The sequence below is a fragment of the Megascapheus bottae genome, chromosome 16, assembly GCF_031878675.1.
Source record: "Megascapheus bottae isolate mThoBot1 chromosome 16, mThoBot2.hap1, whole genome shotgun sequence".
NCBI classification, from domain to species: domain Eukaryota; kingdom Metazoa; phylum Chordata; class Mammalia; order Rodentia; family Geomyidae; genus Megascapheus; species Megascapheus bottae.
The window spans coordinates 14,045,784-14,066,335 of NC_143524.1; the positions used below are offsets into that span (position 1 = coordinate 14,045,784).

At 50.8% G+C, this 20,552-nt stretch overlaps 1 protein-coding gene across 2 annotated transcripts in view; it reads right to left on the reverse strand.

Annotated features, from left to right (window-relative positions):
* Nucleotides 1-20,552, reverse strand: part of Prdm11 (PR/SET domain 11) — a 59,156-nt gene that overhangs the window by 27,957 nt on the left and 10,647 nt on the right. The window contains exons 2-5 of one of the 2 annotated variants that reach the window (XM_090347853.1): nt 8,371-8,404; nt 6,949-7,073; nt 6,544-6,647; nt 5,562-5,821 (exon numbers count right to left, since the gene is read on the reverse strand). In XM_090347853.1, coding sequence (XP_090203979.1) covers nt 5,562-5,821; nt 6,544-6,647; nt 6,949-7,073; nt 8,371-8,404 — 523 coding nt within the window. The remainder of the gene's footprint in view (nt 1-5,561; nt 5,822-6,543; nt 6,648-6,948; nt 7,074-8,370; nt 8,405-20,552) is intronic. The other variant, XM_090347854.1, reaches the window with a different exon arrangement.

A 20,552-nucleotide genomic window follows, 5' to 3' on the forward strand; every position in this document is an offset into this window, starting at 1 on the left:
ATAGAACACAGACTCCTTGGTCACAGTCAGTCTCTCTCAAGATCATGGAGCAGGAAGAGCAAGGCTACCTCTGCAGTATTTTGTACAGTTGAGCTCTGATGTTCAGTGCAGCAGGTGGATTAGAGGCACTTTGGACTTGAGATATTTCCATGTGTGTCAGGTTAACAAAAACATCTCTATATAGTAACAAACTCTGTATGTCCATAAAACCTATGATCATTAGCTGGTCATTTCCAGAAAAAGAGTGTGTGTGTGTGGTAGGGTTTGAACTCAGGACCTCACCCTTGATGGGAAGGTGCTCTATCAATTAGGCATGCTCTCATTTATTGCTTTAAGTATTTTCCATGTAGTGACTCAGTTCATCCAGGTGTCAAACTAAGATCCTTCTCTTACTCAGACCTCCCACATAGCTGGTATCATAGGCAAGAACCACCACATCCAGCGGTGAGTTGAGACCGGATCTTTAACATCCCCCCCCATCACCACAGTCTATCCTCAAACTGAAATCCTCCTGACCTCTACCCCCCAAGTAGCTGGGATGACAGATATGAGCTACCACACCCAGTAGATCCCTTTTGTTTACCCCCAAATGCTGAGGGCAGCTGGTCTCCGGGTAGTTGAATATCCATTTTCAGTTATCAGGACTTGTGTGAGCCAATGAGAAAGCAATAAATGAGAATTTCTTATATACATACTGACTCTGGCAAGGAAAGGTGAGGTCACTTGGTATGACATGATGTATTTGCCAACAAACATTTCCCAGTGTTTCAAATCCAGACAGATTGCCAGGAAATAAAGACATCACATAGTATGCCAAAGAACCGGTGGTTCCAGCCCAATAGATTTGGGTCCAGGACTCAGTTCTATGGTCACCTCTGAATAGCTGTTTGTGATGACTATGACATGATCCATCACACCAAAATGACTTTCTTTATTACAGTCATGTAGGGGACCTTGCAGTTACATCCATTCTGTATTAGAAAATCTGGTTTTTAGCCAGTTGGTTACAAGTTACAAGACAGCTTCTGTTTACCTAGCCTATATGTATCCATCTCTAAGCAAGATTAAAATAAAATGAATGTCACATTGAGACTCCACAAACAACCGATGGAATGACAGACTGAGGAACTATAAGGTATACAGAGAAGACTGGAAATACTGGACCACTCAGATGAATTCTTCATGCTCTATTTTTCTTTCAGTAAGAATAGATTTTGAGAATAACAGACTCTACTCCAGCCAGAATGAGTTCATTAACATGTTATATTTTAGAGGGAAAGATTTAACTTGGTTTGTGATTCCGTGACCCAATGACCAATGACTACCATTCATAAAACACTTGTGCAATGCTACAGCTGGTGCTTCTGATATTAATAATGAGAAATCCCAGGATCATGGTATAAACGTCATATGTCCGGAGATGATGAGGTTGACTTGACATTGTTTACAATGTACAGCATCTGAGAACCCAGGAAGAGCAACTTTTCCTGGCATTATTTCTCTTTATCTCTAAGTCCACTCTGTACTTCTGATATACGGGTGACCGGCCATCCCACCTTAGCCTTTGGCCAGCAGAGGGGGGGCGGGGGGTAAGGCTGGGTCTTTGCTCATGCTTTGGCCCCTCTGCAATGCCCTGGATCCTCAGTCTCAGATGTGGCAGGTGATTTGCTTTAACTCCCCCCTCAAATCCTAGCTCAGGCTCAGAAGTGAGAGACTACCCAGTTACCCCAACTGCTCACTGAGGGCCTAGACATCATGGTTTCTACACAATACTTCCACAATATTAGAAGAAAACAGCTCCAAAGAGATGGCTGGAAGATGTTTGTGCACCAGAGAGCACCAGGGGCGGACTACAATGCACTGGGTAAGGAAGAAGACAAGACGAACTGCCACCATGCCTTCTGACAGCGAGAACGATACAATAGGAGGAAGCAATCAGAAAAGTGGAAACCTCCGAACATTCTGCACGTGACTGGCTGCACTCTTCAAGTTCAAGTGTAGACACTGCCGAGTGCCAGTGGCTAACATCTATCAGCCCTAGTCATCTACTCAGGAGGCTGAGATCAGAGGGTCAGAGTTATAAGCCAGCCTACACAAACAAATCCAGGAGATGCTTATTTCCAATGAATCAGCAAAAAGAAGAGGAAGGATGACTCAAGTGGTGAAGCACCAACCTTCAAGAGGATGAGTTCCTGAGTTCAACACACTAGCACTAACACATATCGTTAATAGAAATGAACAAGCACACATGAAATCCCTTGCTCCTCTGTATACACGCATGTACATGTACCCCTAACCTGTGTCAAGGCTTCTTTGCCTTCTGCAGAGCTTGTTATGCCACTTTCCCTGAGCTCTCCAAACATGGCAGAACCAGCCTGCTTCTATCACATCTGGGTGCTGGGCCATCAGCTTACACATCCTGTGTAACCCAGATACTCAGGGTCTCCTAGACTCGGTCCTGGAGTGAAGTCGTGAACGTTCACACATTGAAGCTCAAGTGTTAGAAGAGACTCCCATCTTCCGACGGAGGCTGAGGTGGTGAACACTGAGATACTGCACCACATCTGCTGCTCCCCACTGGCACAGTGGGGAAGCCCCTATGCAATCCCAGCATGCAGGGCACTCCTCAAGGCCCCATCCAGGGCCAGTGTCCAGAATCACTGCCCTGCTTGTGACCTCCCTGCACTTTTCATGTTGAGAACAGCCAGGTGGCCTCTCCCTGTGGCTGCCAGATTTGACCCTACATAGCCCAAATCCCACTACAAAAGTCATTATGTCATTATGCTTTGCCCCATTCCTGGCTCTATTTGTTTGGGATCTCCATCCTCCCCCCCCTCCCTGTCCCTCCCTCCTCTCCTCTCTCCCTCCTCTCTGGTGGAAAAATGCTACCCTGGTATGTTTTATGTATCCTGCTAAGTTAACTGAACTCCATTCTGGAACAAGACAGGGTCTGAATTAAAAACGTAAATAGAAACCCTGTGCCAATTCCTCTTTCCTTTGCCTCTTCATTAAAGCACATTGCTGCACAGCAGCCCCTGGCACCAGCGCCTGCAGTTCACCCCAGCCTAAGCGTCTGTGGCTAGCCTCGGTGACCTTGGCAATGGATGGTGCCGTTTATAAATTCAAATGGGGGAAAAAGCAGAGAAAGAGGCATTTATTTTCTAAACAGGCAGAAATGAGTGCAAAGCTCCTCTCGGGGAAGGGAGAGCAGACCATGAAGGAGAGTTGCAAAGGGAAACAAGCCTGGGGTCCCTCTAAACCCAGGCCTTCGCGTTCACGGTGCACAACATGATCAGCTTTCCTCCAGGTTGTGTGGAGCCAGACTCAACCAAGGGCAGGGGATGGGAAGAGGTCAGGAAGGGATATGGAGAGGACTGAGAGGCAGGATGAGGGTGGGTTCTGGAAACTGACAGCACAGGGCTGAAGCACCACTCAGCTACTTGCCAGTTGCTCAGCTTTGTGTAGAACTGAGGCCCCTGGGCCGAACAATGCATGCGTCCTCGTGCCTTTGGGTAGGACAATAGTACGAAGAACGGAGCACAGCCCCAGACAGGTGCAAGGTCTCAATAAACATCACCACACTCATGTGACCACCATGGCATCTCCCCTGAGTGTAGTGCACAGAGATTATCTGGGCCTTCCTGGATGCAGGCCAGGGCTCTCAAAGCCAAAGGAAAGGTCAAGAAAAGACAGCAGCGGGGACAGCTCCAGATCAGGATTTGACAAATGAATGCAGTTCATGTAGGCTATGGGGTCCCAAGTCAGTGCCACAGTTCGGCTCCCCTTTTCTCTTCCTCTCCCATCCATCACTTACATAGGTGAAGCTGTGACTCCTGCTAGCTTTTCCCCAACTAAGGCTCTAAAACCTGCTCTCAATACATACACACACACACACACACACACACACACATCTGGGCATGCACACACAACACATACCTGCGCATGCACATGCACACACACCCATATGCATGTATGCACACTTGCACATTCGTGTGCATACAACATACGCTACGCCATTAAGACATACAGGATATTATCCTGTGATTTAACTTTGAGAAAGTTATGTAATTATTTTACTAATGTCTAATAGAGAAAGACATGTTGGTATATGAAGCTGGCTTGAAACTAGTTTTAGGGGGGTTTAATTCCTTTCTTTCTTATTTTAAAATGATTTAATAAAAACAGGTTCTCAAATGTATGGAACACACATTTGCGCATATACACATATGCATTCAGACATTTGTGCATGTATGCACATACACGTATATACATGCAAATATATCACAGCCCCACCCAAACACACATCCTACTTTGGGCCATTTTGATCATCCAATCTGTTCAAGCATTCTGTTCTCCTCATCTCAGGAGGTCAAAGCCTCCACCTGGTCCCGCCACTGCTCTCCACTACCCTGCACATCTCAGCAGATGTGTCTGCCTTGCCCACCTCCAGTCCCCCTCCCACTCACCTCTACTCCTACTAACTGGTCAACTTACTGTCTTCGTTTCCTATTGCTGCATTGATAAATTGCCACCAACAGAGTTGCTTGAAACAAGACAGATTTTATTCTTTCCTCATTCTGAAGGTCAAAATTCCCCCAATCAAGGCAACTGTAGAAAAGAACCTGCCTCCTTTTCTCTTCTTGGTGTAGAAACTTCCTGTCCCCCCTTCAATCCTAGCTTCCTCTGCCCATTTCAAGCAGTGGGTGCCAACCTCTCTGTCTCCTTGACTCTGACCCTTCTGCCTCCCTCTCAGATTTTTTTTTTGGTGTGGGGGTCCTGGGGCTTGAACTTGGGGACCACTATCCCTTAGCTTTTTCGCTCAAGGCTGGTGCTGTACCACTTGAACCACAGCTTCACTTTCTGAATATTTTGATGTATAATTGGGAAGATAAGTCTCCTGGTTTTTCCTGCCTAGATTGACTTTAAACTACAATCCTCAGATTTCAGCCTCCTGAATAGCTAGGAGATAGGCCTGAGTTCCCATGCCTTGCTAGAAAAATCTTCGTAATGACATCAGGCCCACCCAGACCATCCAAGAAAGCCACTGCATCTCAAGATGCCTGACTTAATCCTACCTGTAAACCTCCCTTTGTCACAGGAGACAACCTATTTCCAGTTCTCCTTGGGGTACTGAGATACCGGGGTTGTGACTTGGCCTACCACATCTCCATCTCAATCTACTATAATCCTCTGGTTATCCCTCCACTGTTATCTACCCAGAGGCTTCATGGGAACCTTCCAGAAGTGACATGAAAGCGACATAAACCTGTCTTCCCTACAGCAGGATGATTTCTAATACCAAATCCCCCACCCTTCACCCCTCTTGACCTCTTCTCCTCTTTTACCTTTCTCTCCTTATTCTGACCTGGACTCCCGAAGCATGGTCTTTAGATACCAGAGACTCGGCCACTCAGCTGGGGCAAATGAGCAACCCGATCCATCACTCATAGGTCAGAAGTACACGTAAAAACAGTTCTCTGGCCAGTTGATGGTGCCCCCTGCTGGTTTGTTTCCTCATCCATTAGCAAACTATCCTGTAGAACAGTTAAGGAGACACTCACCAGCCAGGAGAAGCCAGCTGATCGGTCCTGGGTAGAGATCTGCCCCTCATAGGGGCCGAAGATGTGGCCCTTAGGGATGACCTCATTTATGCAGCGCACGTCACTCTCTCCACTGGAGTCCTTCACCACCTCCATACCCTGTGGGATGGTGAGGGCTGCCCGGTCTGGGATGCCCACAGGCACTGGTGTGTCAGACACAAACACAGGTGGGCCGTGGTTCGGGCACTCATCCACAAAATATTCCTGGCAGGACTCGCAGACTGGAGGAATGCAAAGAGAAGGAGGCCTCAGTTGTGCGGGATAGGAGGCAGAAGCCCCATGGAGGAGGCTGGGGGGCTGCAAGGAAGCCCACATCCAGGACTGCTTGGTGCAGCAGGAATGCATAACACATGCACCTTTGGAGGCCCCAACCAGCTAGTTGCAGACCTGTGAGCCATCAGTTATCATAGCCCACTACTTTCTCTGCCAAGGCCAAGGCTAAGGCCATGTTTACTTCAGTCATGAGGTTTGAACTCAGGGTCTGGGCACTGTCCCTAAGTTTTTGTGCTATACTACTTTATGCCACAATGCCACTTCCAGTTTTCTGGTGGTTCACTGGAGATAAGAGTCTCACAGACTTTCCAGTCTGGGTTGGCTTTGAACTGCGTAGGAACCTCAGATCTTAGCCTCTTGGGTAGCTACGATTATAGGCATGGGCCACCAGTGCTCTGGCTTGGCTAAGGCTTTCGACTCAAGTTTGAAAGGGGGAGAAGAAAGAGCTTTAGGATCCAATGGGCTGGGTTTGAATTGTAATCACACATGTGGGCCCTTCCATGTCTCTCCTTGAAAAATCAGCCCAATGATAGCCACTTTCCTTGCTCACAGGTAGTTCACTGACACCAGGGCCTGGCCTAGTGGACCAGGGCTAACTGAGCGCCTCTGGCTGCAGGGACAGAGCATAGGGTGCAGGGAGGAGCTACCTGGAGCCCCCAGCTCCACTTACACCAGAAGTCCACTTGCTGGAAGCTTTTGGTCATGATGAGGTCACGTTTTCCCTTCAATTTCTTGGGCTCAATTTCCATGGATGAGGGCTCGGGTCTCCTAGAGCTGGCCACCACAGGGGCCATCAAAGGAAGCAAAGAAGTGATCAGTGAGGGCCCGGTAGGGAGAGAGGCCGAGGATATGGCCAGCTGGCTGGGGAAAAGTCCTGGGACCTGAGCCGAGGCCTCCCTGCGCTGCTGCTCTGGTTTTTTGGGGCGCCTGAGCTCACCTCTGCCCCAGGAGCTACCCCAGTAGCCTTAAGGGAATGGGAACTTTCCTATGGATTCCAATAGACTCAGAGGACCCCCCCCCCATACACACACACCCAACCTCTTTCCACTGACCAGTCCCCGCCTGAGGGTCTCACCAGGGCTGGCCATACTCCTGGTCTCGGAGTGGTGAGCAGACCTCTGTCTTCACCACTGTCACCATGTCCCCTACAGCAGCCTTGGTGTGGGCCAAACACTCCTTCATGTTCTCGGTCATTCTGTCCTAGGGACACAGCACAGGAAAAGGATCAAAGAGACAAGGGAAGAGGGGTAAGCAGTGGAGAGGGTAAGCAGGGGTCTCTTGGAGTCTAGTTACCCTCCCTGCCATCCCCAGAGGAAGCGCTTGAGAACACACACAACAAAACAGCTGTAGCCTAGCCAAGAGGAAATGACATTTCTATCCCAGGCTGGTCTTGGGGACGACTGGAGCCACCAGCCCCCATGGGGTCAAGAGACTAGGGCAGCTCAGGCCAGGAGACAGAGCTGGGAAGTGCCGCCTGTACCCCAGCGCCAAGAGGCAAGAGCATAAGGAGGCCCCAAGAGCCTGGGGACTTTAAAACTCTGCCATGGGGGAACAGGGAGGGGCTAAATCCAACCCGGGCCCTGGGTGGGGGTTGAGGGGTGCAGAGACAAAGTGGGCCACCGGGGCTGGCGGCGAGGCCCCGACTGAGGGACTGCCAAGGGAGCGCGGCCAGGCCTCTTGGCCAGCCTAGAGCAGGTACAGGCGGGGCTGGGGGAGTGGGGTGGGGGGCGCCTCGGCTCCGCACCCGTCTGCGCCCCTCCGTCTCCAGGGAAGCCTCCGCAGTGCACCCCTGCTTACCGCCCTCCAGCCCCGCGCCGGGTTTCAGCCCCTCCCGCGGCGCCCCTCGCTCCTCATGCCCAGCCTGGGGACACGCTCAGGGGGCCAGGGCCAGGGCTCAGCCCGGGCTGCGATCGCGCTGGGCCCCGGGACTGGGCGAGCTGCGTTCGTGTGTGACTCACTACCCGGGGCCCCGCTGGCCACACCCCTGCTCCTCGGCTAATCAGCCCCCTGCTCCCCACCGGGGCCCCAAAGCCGGCGGAGGCAGGGAGGGGTGTGGGGAACAGGACGGCCGGCCCCCTCCTCCGGGCCCGGGGGCGCGCGGAGGGGACTAGGGCTGCCCAGCCGGGCGCCCCGCCCCCAGCCCCGGGCGCCCGCGGGCCCCGCTCCCCGAGGACCCCCGGGGACCCCCTGGCGGCTCAGGCAGGCGGGGGGAAGTGTGAGAGGAGGAGACGGCGGCGGCGCGGGGGGCCGGGCGGCTGCGCCCTCACCCACCTTCCCGGCGGGGCGCTCGGCCCGCCCGCCCGGCAGCCCGGCATTCCTTGCGGGGGCATGTGGCTTCTTGCCGGCCCCGGGGGCACGCAGTTGGCTGGCAGCCGGGAGGGGCTCGCCGAGCGCGGGGAGCGGGCGCCGGGAGGGGCGGTGGCCGAGGGCGGCGTTCCACAGCCCCCCCATCCACCTCCCCGCCCCGATTCCCGCAGCCTCGACCTGGCCGGAGCGCACACGCGACCTCCCAGCCCGGACGCGCTGCGGGCCTTCCAGACCACTACCACCTCGCCCAGCCGGCCTGCACCACGCAGGATGGGGGCGCAGTAGCGCCCACCCGCCGGGCCTCCCCCCCCCCCGCGCCCCGCCCCGAGCAGCGTCTCACCCCGGGCTCCACGCTCTGCGCTTGGGGCTCAGGCCGAGCTCCTAGCCCCCCCCGCAACCCCGCGATGGTCCCAGCCTCCAATGAAGGGACCACCGAGGCAAGAGCTGGGGCCTTCGAAGCAGTCCAGTGACTTGCCCAAGGTCATGTCGACCATGCCTGAAGGAGTGGTTGGAAACAGTCTCAAATCCAAATTCAGGTTTCAGATGTGGTTCACTTGCATGTCTTCCTTGGCCCAGATCCTTCCAAGGTCAGTCTCTGGAATGGGGGTCAGGGATTGGCCCACGAGCCCAGCATCAGGTCGACTAAGTCTAGGATGACCCCTGTGAACACCCAGGGGTGACAAGGCATGTCCCAGGGTGAATATTACCTATGCACAGTGCCTCTAGGGAACCAAAAAGTCTTGGGGTTAGCAGCCCTGTTCTGAGAGGCACTAATCTGGGTTCAAATCCCACCATCTGGCTGTGCTACCCTGGAGCGGTGTTTGGGATTGAACCTTTGTATATCGCTACCCCCAATTTCTAAGTTAAAACCCTGGGTCCCAGGGTGACTAGTTGAAGACAGGTCTGTGAGGGCAGGAGAAAGATGAATGGAGATGTTAAGAGAAACAAGCACCAGGATGCTCCCTCTGCCCGAGCACTGTGCAAGCATGCCTAATCTGAGGCAGGGTAGACTCAAAGTGAGGCCTGGTGAAGTCAACTCCGAAAGAAGGTATTCAGAAACACAGAAGCACTATCTTTGCTTCTAAGACAGACAACCAAATGCATTCCTCACCTCAAGAATGAACATCTGTTTGGTGCCCCAGGATTCCTTCTTGAGAGAAAGGCCCCAAAATTAAAGAGTAAACCAGAGCCGGGAACTTACAGCAAGATAAATATCTTACCCCTTTGCCATCTTTTTGTTGTTGTTAGTTAGTTAGTCATGGGGCTTACACTCAGGGTCTGGCCTCTGTCCCTGAGCTCTTTTTCTCAAGGCTAGTACTCTACCATTTTGAGCCACAGCACCACTTCTGGTTTTCTGATGGCTAATTGGAGATCATCTCATGGACGTTCTTGCCCTGGCTGACTGAACAGTGATCCTCAGATCTCAGCCTCCTGAATAGCTGGGATTACAGGTGTGAACTACCAGTGCCCAGCTCCCCCAGCCTTTATCATATTAATACCCCTGATTTCAAAGAGCTCTTTCTCCCTTTGAGAGGACCCACACTGTCAGAGTGTGCTTCTGCTTTTCTGCTTGTCTGTTTGCTTTTTGCCTGTCTGCTTGCCTGCTTGCTTGCTTACTTAATAAAGCTCTGCCAGGTTTTCTTACCACTATGACTTGTTCAGAAATTCTTATTCTGCCATCCAAGTCAAGGACCCTATATGAAGAATCCCTACTTTTAGAAGGAAATGTCACAAACCCTCACCTGCATCTGGAGACCATTGAAGCCTCCTGGGTCTATGGTGTTTTGCTATGATAGCCTGAGCTTGCAGTAGACAGTTACTCCTCCTGGCCAAGGGACTTTGCAGTACCCAGCCACAGGAATGTGGCCCCCACCCAACTGCTGGAAAGGTGAGGCTGTCTGAACTCATGGTGCGTGGGTGTGGGGGGAGCCCACAGACATTACTTCAATAACAATACAGAAGAGGTAACCATAGGATATCCTGATTTCTGCACAGCTAGAGAGGAATTGCCCACCTGGTCCAAAATTGAGGACAGCCCTCCTGACCTTTTGTATACCTGATTTGTGTGTATATACCTAGTTCGTGGGTAACCAGTTCCCTGGCTCTCCCCTCCCAAGGGATCTTTCTGGCACTAGCATGGTTTGGGTCACAGGCAAGGGAGTAAACTCCTTGACCCTTTCTAAAATGTGGTCTAGAACTTTGCATGTCTATAATACCACATCTGCGCCCCATTTCTTCATGTGCAAAACATGGTCAAACATAGGTCCATCTCAGATGTGCTGCAGGACAGAAAAAAGATGTGTATGGGAAAGGAGGGGGAGGGGAGGGAAAGGAGGAGGGGCGCCACGTTCGCCACACACCTTTGGAGAACATTGATCTGAAAGATGGAGATGGGTGACATCAAGAAGGGGGAGGGGACTTGAATTCTGTTTTTGTTTATTTTTAAGTCCATCATTGGCAAATGTGGCATTGTATTAGATCATACTACGTGGGATAAATCACTTGTGTAGGGCTCCCCTATGGCAGGCCTTTCTGCTTCCTTCCCCAACCCTACCTATATTCTATTCTGTGCACAGTCCTGCCACAATCTCACTTACCTACCCTTCCATCCCAATGCCCCATTCCGCCAATATACAATGCTCTCTAGGACATAGTAGACACAGTTCACTGCATTATAAGCATTGTTGCTAGCATAAATAATTGATCATTTCCTATAATACAAACTAACAAACCAGATCAACCCCAATGGAGAGCTGAAGTGGAACGCCATGGTGACCAAAGGAGGGCCAGAAGATGAGACATGAAAACACAAGGAAGTGTGTCATGGTACCTTGTGTCATGGTACCTGCGCTGGTACTGGTCTAAATAGAGCCAGGGGCAGGAGGCAGAGTCACGGGAAACTCTCAAGTTCTAGACCCAGGACTGACAGATCCAGTAACCTATCATCCAAGTCCCCAATCCTGCCTCTGGAAATTCAGGCACACCCCATTATCTGGGCATGGAACTTCCCTGCCTCCACCATCGAGTTAAAATGGTGCCAGTTAAACCAGATTCCCCATTGTCCACCACATGGCCAAGATGGTGCAGGTTAGATCCACTATCCTTATTTCAGTACTAAATAACACAGTTAAGAAGCACTAGATCCAGGCATGGTGGCACATCTGTAATTCCAGCACTCGGGAGACAAAAATAGGAGAATCATGAGTTCAAGTCCAGCCTGGGTTGAATAGGGAGACAGACTGTCTCAACAACAAAAACCACACACACACACACACACACACACACACACACACGAAGTAAAAGAGGATAAAATCATTAGAGTGTTAAGGGGCCTCAAGGAGAAAGAGTAGGCAATTATACCAAGAATTTGTTGCAAGACGGATAATTAATTATAGTTTTCCATTTTGAACATCCTGGCAACCAAAGTAAAAAAAAGAAAATACAAGCTGAGTTACTGCTTTCTCATTATTTGACACCTATTTATTGACTGTGTAATTCAATTCTCTCCTTTCTTTCTTTCTTTCATTCATTCATTCATTCATTCTTTCTTTCTTTTTTGTTGTTGCTGTTGTCAGTCGTGGGGCTTGGACTCTGGGACTGGGTGTTGTCCTTGAGCTCTTCAGTTCAAGGCTACTGCCCTACCCTTTAAGCCACAGCGCCACTTCCAGTTTTCTAATGGCTAATTGGAGATAAGAGTCTCAAGGTCTTTTGAACCTTGATCCTCTGATCGCAGCCTCCTGTGTAGCTAGGATTATGGGTGTGAGCCACCACACCCAGCCTCAGTTCTCTCCATTCTTGAGAGGGCTCAGCTGCCTGAAGTGCCAGGACCAATCCAGTCTTGCTTACATGACAGATGACTGTTACAACTCTGAAAGAGACCATGGACATCTTTTCTCTGAAATAAGACTATACAGAGGCTGGAGCCAGGTAAGACCTGGGCCAGGCGAAGTCAGTGGCCTTTCTTGCAGATTGCTCTAGGACTTGGGACCAAGTGGTAGGCAGACCTGGGGAGGACTCCGGGCTGCTGGCAGTGCTCCTCGGGCTGGCTCCTGGGAGTCTGCACTTGCAGAGATTAAGACTGTGGCAAACCCAGCAATGAGATGCAAACCCAGAGGAGGGGTAGAGAGCAGCCCGGGGTGGCCCAGCAGCTCTGTTTTCGCCTTTGGCAGAGGGCCAGAGTCCTGGAATGCCTGGCAGCCAGTGGGTCAGGGGACCCTGAGTCTGTGCCCGCTTGCTTTCCCTACAGCCTGGCTCCATGGAGCCTAGTGAGTCTGTTTATACACCCTCTAACATCTCATATCGCCCCCTTGGATAGGAAAAGAAGGCAGCTGGGCACTGGTAGCTCACACCTATAATCCCAGCCACTCAGGAGGCTGAGATCTGGGGATCCTTTGTGAACCCAGCCAGGGCAAACTAGCCCTGAGACTTTTATCTCTAACAAACTACTCAGAAAAAGCTGGAAGTGCCACTGAAGCTTAAGTGGTAGAATACTGGCTTGAGCAAAAGAAGCTCAGGGACAGAGCCCAGGCTGAAGTTCAAGCCCCAGGATTAGCACAAGAAGGGAAGGGGATGGGGCCGGGAGTTTGGCCTAGTGGTAGCGTGCTTGCCTAGCATGCACGAAGACCCGGGTTCGATTCCTCGGTACCACATACATAGAAAAAAACCGGAAATGGTGCTGAGGCTCAAGTGGTAGAGCTCTATTATTGAGAAAGTCCAAGGACAGTGCTCAGGCCCTGAGCTCAAGCCCAGGACTAGCAAAAAAAAAAAAAAGAAAAGAAGAAGGGAAGGGGAAGGGGGGAAAGGGAGGCCGATGAAAGAGGGATGAAAGGGAAGGGAAGGGAAGGGGAGGGTGGGAGAGGGGAAAGAAAGGAAGGGAAGGGAAGGGAATAAGGCTAGGGGATTAGGGATGACTGGGATCACACACAGCCCTGCTTCTCAGCTCTGTTGTGCCATAAACTTTTTAAGTGACCCTGAGAAAGACCCTATCTTGATCTAAGCCTCAGTTTCCCTCCAAAGAACCAACTAATGGTTCTGAACAGTAAATCAAGGGGAGCAGAATGATGCATTCTTGAAATTCTTAAAGGAAATACTTCAATTTACTTATACATTCAGCAAGTATAGCCTACAGAGAATACATTGCAACTGGTGGCTCACATCTGTAATCCTAGCTACTCGGGAGGCGGAGATCTGATGATTATGGTTCAAAGCCAGCCCAGGCAGGAAAACCTAGGAGACTCTCATCTCCAATTAAATCACAGAAAAAGCCAGAAGTGCCACTGTAGCTTGAGTTGCATAGCACTTGAGCAAATGGAGCTCAGGGACAGTGCCCAGGCCCAGAATTCAAACCTCAGGACTGGCAAGAGGTGGGGAAAAGGGACAGAGAGAATATACATTGTAAACCTTACTGTAAGGCAGCTCTGCAATGCACATAGATACTTCTGTGATATTCAGAGAGTAAGTTTAGTAGAAACATAATTGAATTCACAGAAGCCCTCTATCATTGTACTTCTTATTTAATCAACTCATACCAGCACAGCCATTCCACAGCTGTGTGATCTAGAGAAAATTAATTAGCCTCCCTTATATTGGTTTCTCCATTTCTCCAGTAGGATTGAGGTCAGAATCTGTCTCATATGGTTGTTTGACTCAGCATCAGGTCTGGCCTATTGTGAGTATTTTATGAGCATTCATATTAATTATCACCCATTTTATTATTATGCAAGGGTATACTAAGTCAGGTAGGTACAATGTTGGTGTTCACTTGTAAATTTCAGCTATTTGAGAGGCCGAGACAGGAGGATGTTGAGTTCTGGGCCAGCCTGGGGAACATAGCAAGACCCCACCTCAAAAAAAAAGAGACAGTCCATTAGAAAAACGTTGGCGCTGTGTCTCACTTCCATCCTAGTACTTAGCAATCATGCTGAGGGAAAGCTGTCCTCTGCAACCTGACCTCTACTACAAAGCAAAAACTGAGAAACAACCAACTTCCAACAGTAGAGGAGTCAACACATACCATAGAATAGCAAGTCACACCACTACAGGAGATTATTGATACACAAGACCATGTTCAACATATTATTAAGTAAAAGAGAAAGTACGTACTAAGGGAAAGAAGTCAGTGGTACAGGAAAAGCAAACAATGGAGATAATAAAAAGATAAGTAAGGCCAGGCTGGGTGCAGTAGTTCACACATACTTCTCTGTAACCTCCCAGTCAGTTACCTTTGAGCTTAAACCTTCTCTCAAAAATATAGCCTTGGGCCAGGAGTTTGGCCTAGAGGTAGAGTGCTTTCCTAGCAAGCACAATGACCCAGGCTCCATTCCTCAGTACCACATACATAGAAAAAGGCCAGAAATGATGCTGTGGCTCGAGTGGTAGAGCCCTGGTCTTGAGAAAAACTAAGAACAGCGCGCTCAGGCCCTGAGTTCAAGCCTTAAGACTGGTGCACAAATATATATATACATACATACATACGTATATATATATTTAAACTGGTCATGGAGTTTAAATGTTTCTGGACTGTTTCGCTCAGTGCTAGTGCTCTATGACTTTGAGCCTCAGGGTCCCTTCCGGTTTTCTGGTGGTTGTAAGAGTTTCACAGCCTTTCCTCCTAGGGCTAGTTTTGAACTGTGATCCTTAGACCTCAGCCTCCTAAGTAGTTAGGATTACAAGCATGAACCACCAGCACCCGGCAATTTTCATTGTTTATTGTTATTATAGATATGATATACAGAGGGATTACAGTTACAGAATTCTGTGTGACTATTTAATAAACAACTAAAAAAAAAAGCCAAAGTTAAGTGGTAGAGCACTAGCCCTGAGCCCAACATGCACTAAGCTTCTGCTTTTTTGTTTATTTGTTTTGGCTTTATTTTTAGAAAGGGTTTTTCTCAGTAGCTCAGCTTGTCCTGTAACTTGCTATCTTTCTACCTCAGCTTCCCTACGTAGTGCTGGGATTACAGGAGTGGAACACTGTTCTAATTTTCACTAAGCATCCTCACATGTAACAACAACTCCGTGGATGGGATGCGGTGCAGAAATGAGACTAAACCAACAGCAACTGTATGCTATACTATGGCCATGTTATAATACTAAGTAGAGTAGAGTCATGCTTGGATGGCTGGAATCCATCAGGTCATGCAGTGGTGCTTAAGGGTAGGACGCCAAGGACTCAATGTCAGTGGTCCTACTGTGTGCAGCTCATTACCTCTTTAAGTCTGGGATTCTCCCTTGAGGTGTGTGTGTGTGTGTGTGTGTGTGTGTGTGTGTGTGTGTGTGTGTGTGTTGTATTCAGCACTGATGAAGCTTACTTCTTTTTAGATAGGAAATGGAGGTTCAGAAACATTAAGAATGTTGACCAAGGATACACAGCAGCAATCTGCCCAACTCCAAAGCTTTTATCTTTTCTAGTTCTCCAGGTTGACAGTCTAGTATGATGGGTGACACACTGCTATGAAAGGGGTCCCCCCAAGGAATACAGGGTCTTAGGGAATAATGACCATAGCGCTCTGCTGTATCCACCATCATAACAGAAGACCGGATGACAGGTGGCAAATTGGTGACTGGTCTTTTCTCCTTTTAATTTTGCCGACCTTACCCACAGATGTCATGTGAAAGTGTAGCTGTTCAGCTTTCCTGGGAGATTGGAGGTGCTAGCAACACCATGCAGGGTACCCCCACGGTGACAGCCAGGTGCCAGAACATGGTGGTGGCTCTGCTCTAGTGCACCTAGGTGTCCAAGCTGGTGACCTATGTGGCAGAGACCAGGGTGCTGTGTAGATTTGTCCTCCCTGTGGTCCCATCCACACACTGGGTGGGAGATGAGGAGGAGAAGGGCCCTGCATGTAGCAGGATTCCAGCTTGTCAGCAAGACAGACAGCCATCCCAGAAGAAGGCATCCTGGCCCAAGAAGCAGCTGGGTACACAGGCACTGGAGACTCCCCTAGCCTCTGTGCCCCTGCCATGCTTGCCATTGAATAACAGAGATACCAGTTGACCTGGATGGTGGCAAGCAACTAGGAAATGAGTGTCCTTGAGTCTGACCTCTTCTACTGATGTGCTGGCCTTGGATAAATCCTTGGCCCTCTCCGAGCCTCACTTTACTCATCTGTACAGTGGGTTTGACTTCCCATCCTAGGACTTGTGGGCTTCCACATTCTGCAGCCAGGAGGGAGATCACTCTTTGTGCTGACTCGCCAAAGCTCCGGCCAGCAGGCCTCAGGGGAGATCTCTCTGCCAAACTTTCCCACCATAAAACCACTAGATTCCAAATCCCTTCATAATGCAGCCCAAGTAACAGCCCCAAAATGTGCTGTGGCTCACATATGCCACATCATGATAACCTTGGGGCATGGGAACCTGGCTGGAATGGAGCTCTCTGGGCCACAGGTGCCCTGTCCCAAGAGGGGACCCAAGGCAGACACCACCATGGCTGGCTCCTGCATCCAGCTTCCACTGACATTCCTCTCACGCTCCCTCAAAGGGAAATGATTCATGAAAACCAGGAAGGTAAACTTAGCCCAAAGGCCTGCCCGAGTCATTTATGCAGCCAGAAGCCCCAGGAGGGAGGCAAGGCTACACTGCCAGCTCAGAGGGGACCTCCCGGGGCTGGCAGAGGACAGCCTGGCCATCGGGAGTCCCTATCTCTGAGCTTCCTGGACTGTTTGGCCTGACTTCTGGAACTTTCCCAGTCCCCTCCCTATCCTACTCACAGACCTTCTATGCACTGGGTCAACACGCCAAGTGCCTGACTATGTGTGCCTCAACTCAGCCTTGGGAGGAGAGCGTCACTTCTCCCATCCCACAGGTAAGGACCTTAAGTGGGCAGTCCCAGGTGAGTGAGCATGGTGTGACCTCCATGGGTTGTGGACACTTCTCTGCCACCTCAAGCCCTCAGCTGGGGTAAGAGGAGGGAACTCAGGCTGCCCCTTCACCCCCTCACCCTGCCATAACTATCCAGTCTTAGGTCAGTATCAGAACCTGGCTTCAATGCCAAACCCAGGTGTTCCTACCAGCAAGGCAGAGAGTCCCTACTGTTGCAAGGTCTTTAAAAGACACAGAAATCTTAAGTGTGGATCAGGAGGCCCAGTTCCTATCCCAAAGGAGGAGGAGGACACACCACAGGCTTGCGTCTCACAGGAAGAGATTGTATATCAAGGCCCAGAGAGGATGGGACTTAGATAAAACCATCCATCCACTGTATGGCTGCACCTGGGCTAGAAATGAGTCCCACTGTGGATGCAAGTACAGTGAGCACATATGGGGCATACAGGGGCAGCTGAGGTGGGTCACAGGCTGAGCCCAGTGGGGTTCAGATGATGGAGGTAGTCCCACCTCAGGTACCCGCAGGGGACCTGGGGTCCATGGAGGAGCTTCTCAGAAGGCAGGAGGCCAAGCAGACTGGGATCATGTGGGAGTCCCCATGTTCCTTCCTTCGTTGGTTAAAGATGGACTCCTGGGGAGAGGCATGGCTCAGTCAGTAGAGTGACAACCAGTGAGTGAAAGTGCCAGAAACAAGAGTTTGAGACCTGATCTTGGACTTATGGAACCAACTAGAAAGCGCATGGGTACATTTGTATACAAATGCACATGTATGCATTGAGTATGTATGTGCGTGGCCTGAATGCATATATGCACATGATTGTATTGTGTGCACATGTGGAGTGTGTGTATGTGTGAGGGAGACAGAAAGAGAGAGGGGGGAAGAGGGAGAGGGAGAGGGAGAGGGAGAGAGAATCACCTGCAAAACCCAGAGTATTCAGTGAGGACCTGGGGCGGGGGAGACGGGGTCTGGCATGCAGGTGGTCACACAGCCTCCCCTGAGCCCCTTAGGCTGTCCTGGCTCTGTCAGCACACAAGACTACACACAGCTCTTCCCGGGCCCTCATAGAGAGAGCGGACCTCCATTCGGGGACTGTGAACGAAACATGTGCGAACAGCTGGAACAGCTCCACCTTGTCCCCAGGACATGAAGTCAGAGGGCGTCAATGGCATTATCACCCAGAGTGACCACAGCTGCCATAGCCAAGCCATCACATAGGACCCATCCATCAAAACCAACAGCCAGAGAGACTGGTCCCAGATCACAGTCCCCACTCAACACTGCAGCTTGAGTAATTACAAGACACTGTGTGCAGGAGCATGGGAGGCTGTGGTCCTTTATCCCAAGGTGGCAGAGACACAGCCACGATCTGTATAACCTTAGGAAGCTGCCTGGCCTTCAATGCCTGTTTCCTCACCTCTAAAGGTGATCTTGATGGCTGAGTTCAATGAAGTAGCAGCTGGCATGTGAGGTCAGTAAATACAGACAGTTACTACTGAGTCAGATGGCCAGCCCTCCCTCACAACAGGCCTTCACTTAAAGCAAAGCAAAGCTCACCCTTCAGTGTGAGCCAGCTGAGGGTCGAGGGCAGATGGGGCTGCAGAGGCCCTCCCTGTGGCCCCCACCACAGGCAAACACCTCAGCCTCCCTGAGACTCACTTCTCTACTCTAAGAACAGGTCCAAAGCCAGATGCCAGTGGCTCACACCTATAATCCTAGCTACTCAGGAAGCTGAGGATGATGGTTCCAAGCCAGCCTAGACAGGAAAGTCCATGTGACTCATATCTGCAACTAACCACCAAAAAGCCCAAAGTAAAACTGTGGCTCACATAGTCTTGGGCACAATGGCTCAGTGCTTAGACCCTGTGTTCAAGCCCAGGACTGGCAAACAAACAAACAAAAACAGGTCAAATGGTAGCTGCGGTCCTGACTCCCTGGTGAAGCCTCAGAGTGCCCAGTGTTACTAAAACATCCTTTCGTTGGCCAGGACAGGCTGACAGCAAAGTCCTCTCCCTAGCAGGGCACGGGGGCCTCCGAGGTAGCAAACAGATGGCTGCTGGCCACCTTGGCTACCCATGAGGGTTTGTGGCCAGCACGAGGGAGGTCTGGGCCAGGGCCAGCTGCCCCATGTCTCACCTCTTGGGAAGTAATCCCGGCTGGCTGTGATGGCTGACCACACAGGCCACTGCCCACAGAGGGCAAGCCAAGCAGAGCCAACCAGCCAGACACTTTCTGCCAAGACCATCTCATCAGGCAGCTGTGTGAGAAGGAACTGGATGGGGAGCAAGATGGCCTGGTTTCCACCCCTAGGCCCTGCCAGTGGCCACCTGAATGGGTTTGGGAAAATCACTTAACCTCTCTAGAGCTTTAGTTTCTCCATCTCGGCACAGACAGGGGACAGACTAGATGTTGCTGGTCAGACAGTGGCACAAAGGTAGTTTGAAGCCCAAAAGCTGGTATAAGAACAAGAGCCAGGGCCAGGTGGCTCATGCCTGTAAGCCTAGCTACTCAGGAAGATGACATAGGATTGTGGTTCAAAGCTAGCCTGGGCTGGAAAGTCCATGAGACTCTTATCTCCCATCAACTATTAGAAAATCAGAAGTGGTGCTGTGGCTCAAAGCACTAGCCTTGGGCAGAAAAAGTTCAGAGACAGAACCCTGAATTCAAGCCCCAAGACTGACAAACAGAAAGAGAAGGTGGGGAAGGAGGGAGGGAGGGAGGGTGGGAGGGAGGAAGGGAAGAAGGAAGAGAGGGAGAGAGAAAGAGGAGGAGGAGGAGGAGGAAGGAAGGAAGGAAGGGAGGGAGGGAGGGAGGGAGGGAGGGAGGGAGGGAGGGAGGGGAAGCCAAAAGGCTACATTCCAGCTTTAAGTGACCAGTGGCAGGAGTGATATGTCCCAGGGGCTGAAGCTAACCCCACAACTTGGCCAGCCAGCATGGCCCAGAGGTACCCAGGTTCCCAGGGGAAAGACTGGCCCCAAGGCTGCTTTCTTCTCCTGTCCACCCTGTAGGCCACAGGAGATCTAATCCACAGCCACAACGGCTCCATTGAGAGCCAGTAACTCTGCCTGAGGTGTAGGGTTACGTGACCAGGCTCCTGGCCACCTTGCCTGAGCAAATGGTGGGCTGGACCTCTTTCCCTCTGTACAGGCCCTGGTCCAGAACCTTCAGGGCCAAACAGGGGAGAAATCTGATCGTCCACAACATTCCCAGGCAACAGCCTTCTCTGGGACCCGTGGACTGGGGGAAGACATAGAATTATAAAGGCTGTAGCCAACTGGGGATGCCCACCAGAAATGCAGTTCCTGGGCCCTGGCAGAGGGTTCAAAGCTAATCAGATAATGGCCCAAGACAAGAATGTTCCTGAGCTTCCCTGCATCAGAGACCAAACTTGGTACTTTGGAGGCAATGGACTCCCTGCACGACCCGCCCCTCACGCTGCAATTTCAGCTGTGTCTACTGGCCAGAGACCAAGGCAGCCTCAAGACCAAGCAGCAGAGACCAAGTGTGCCTCAGAGGAGAGACGAAGCCACAGAGATCGTGTGGTTTCCCCA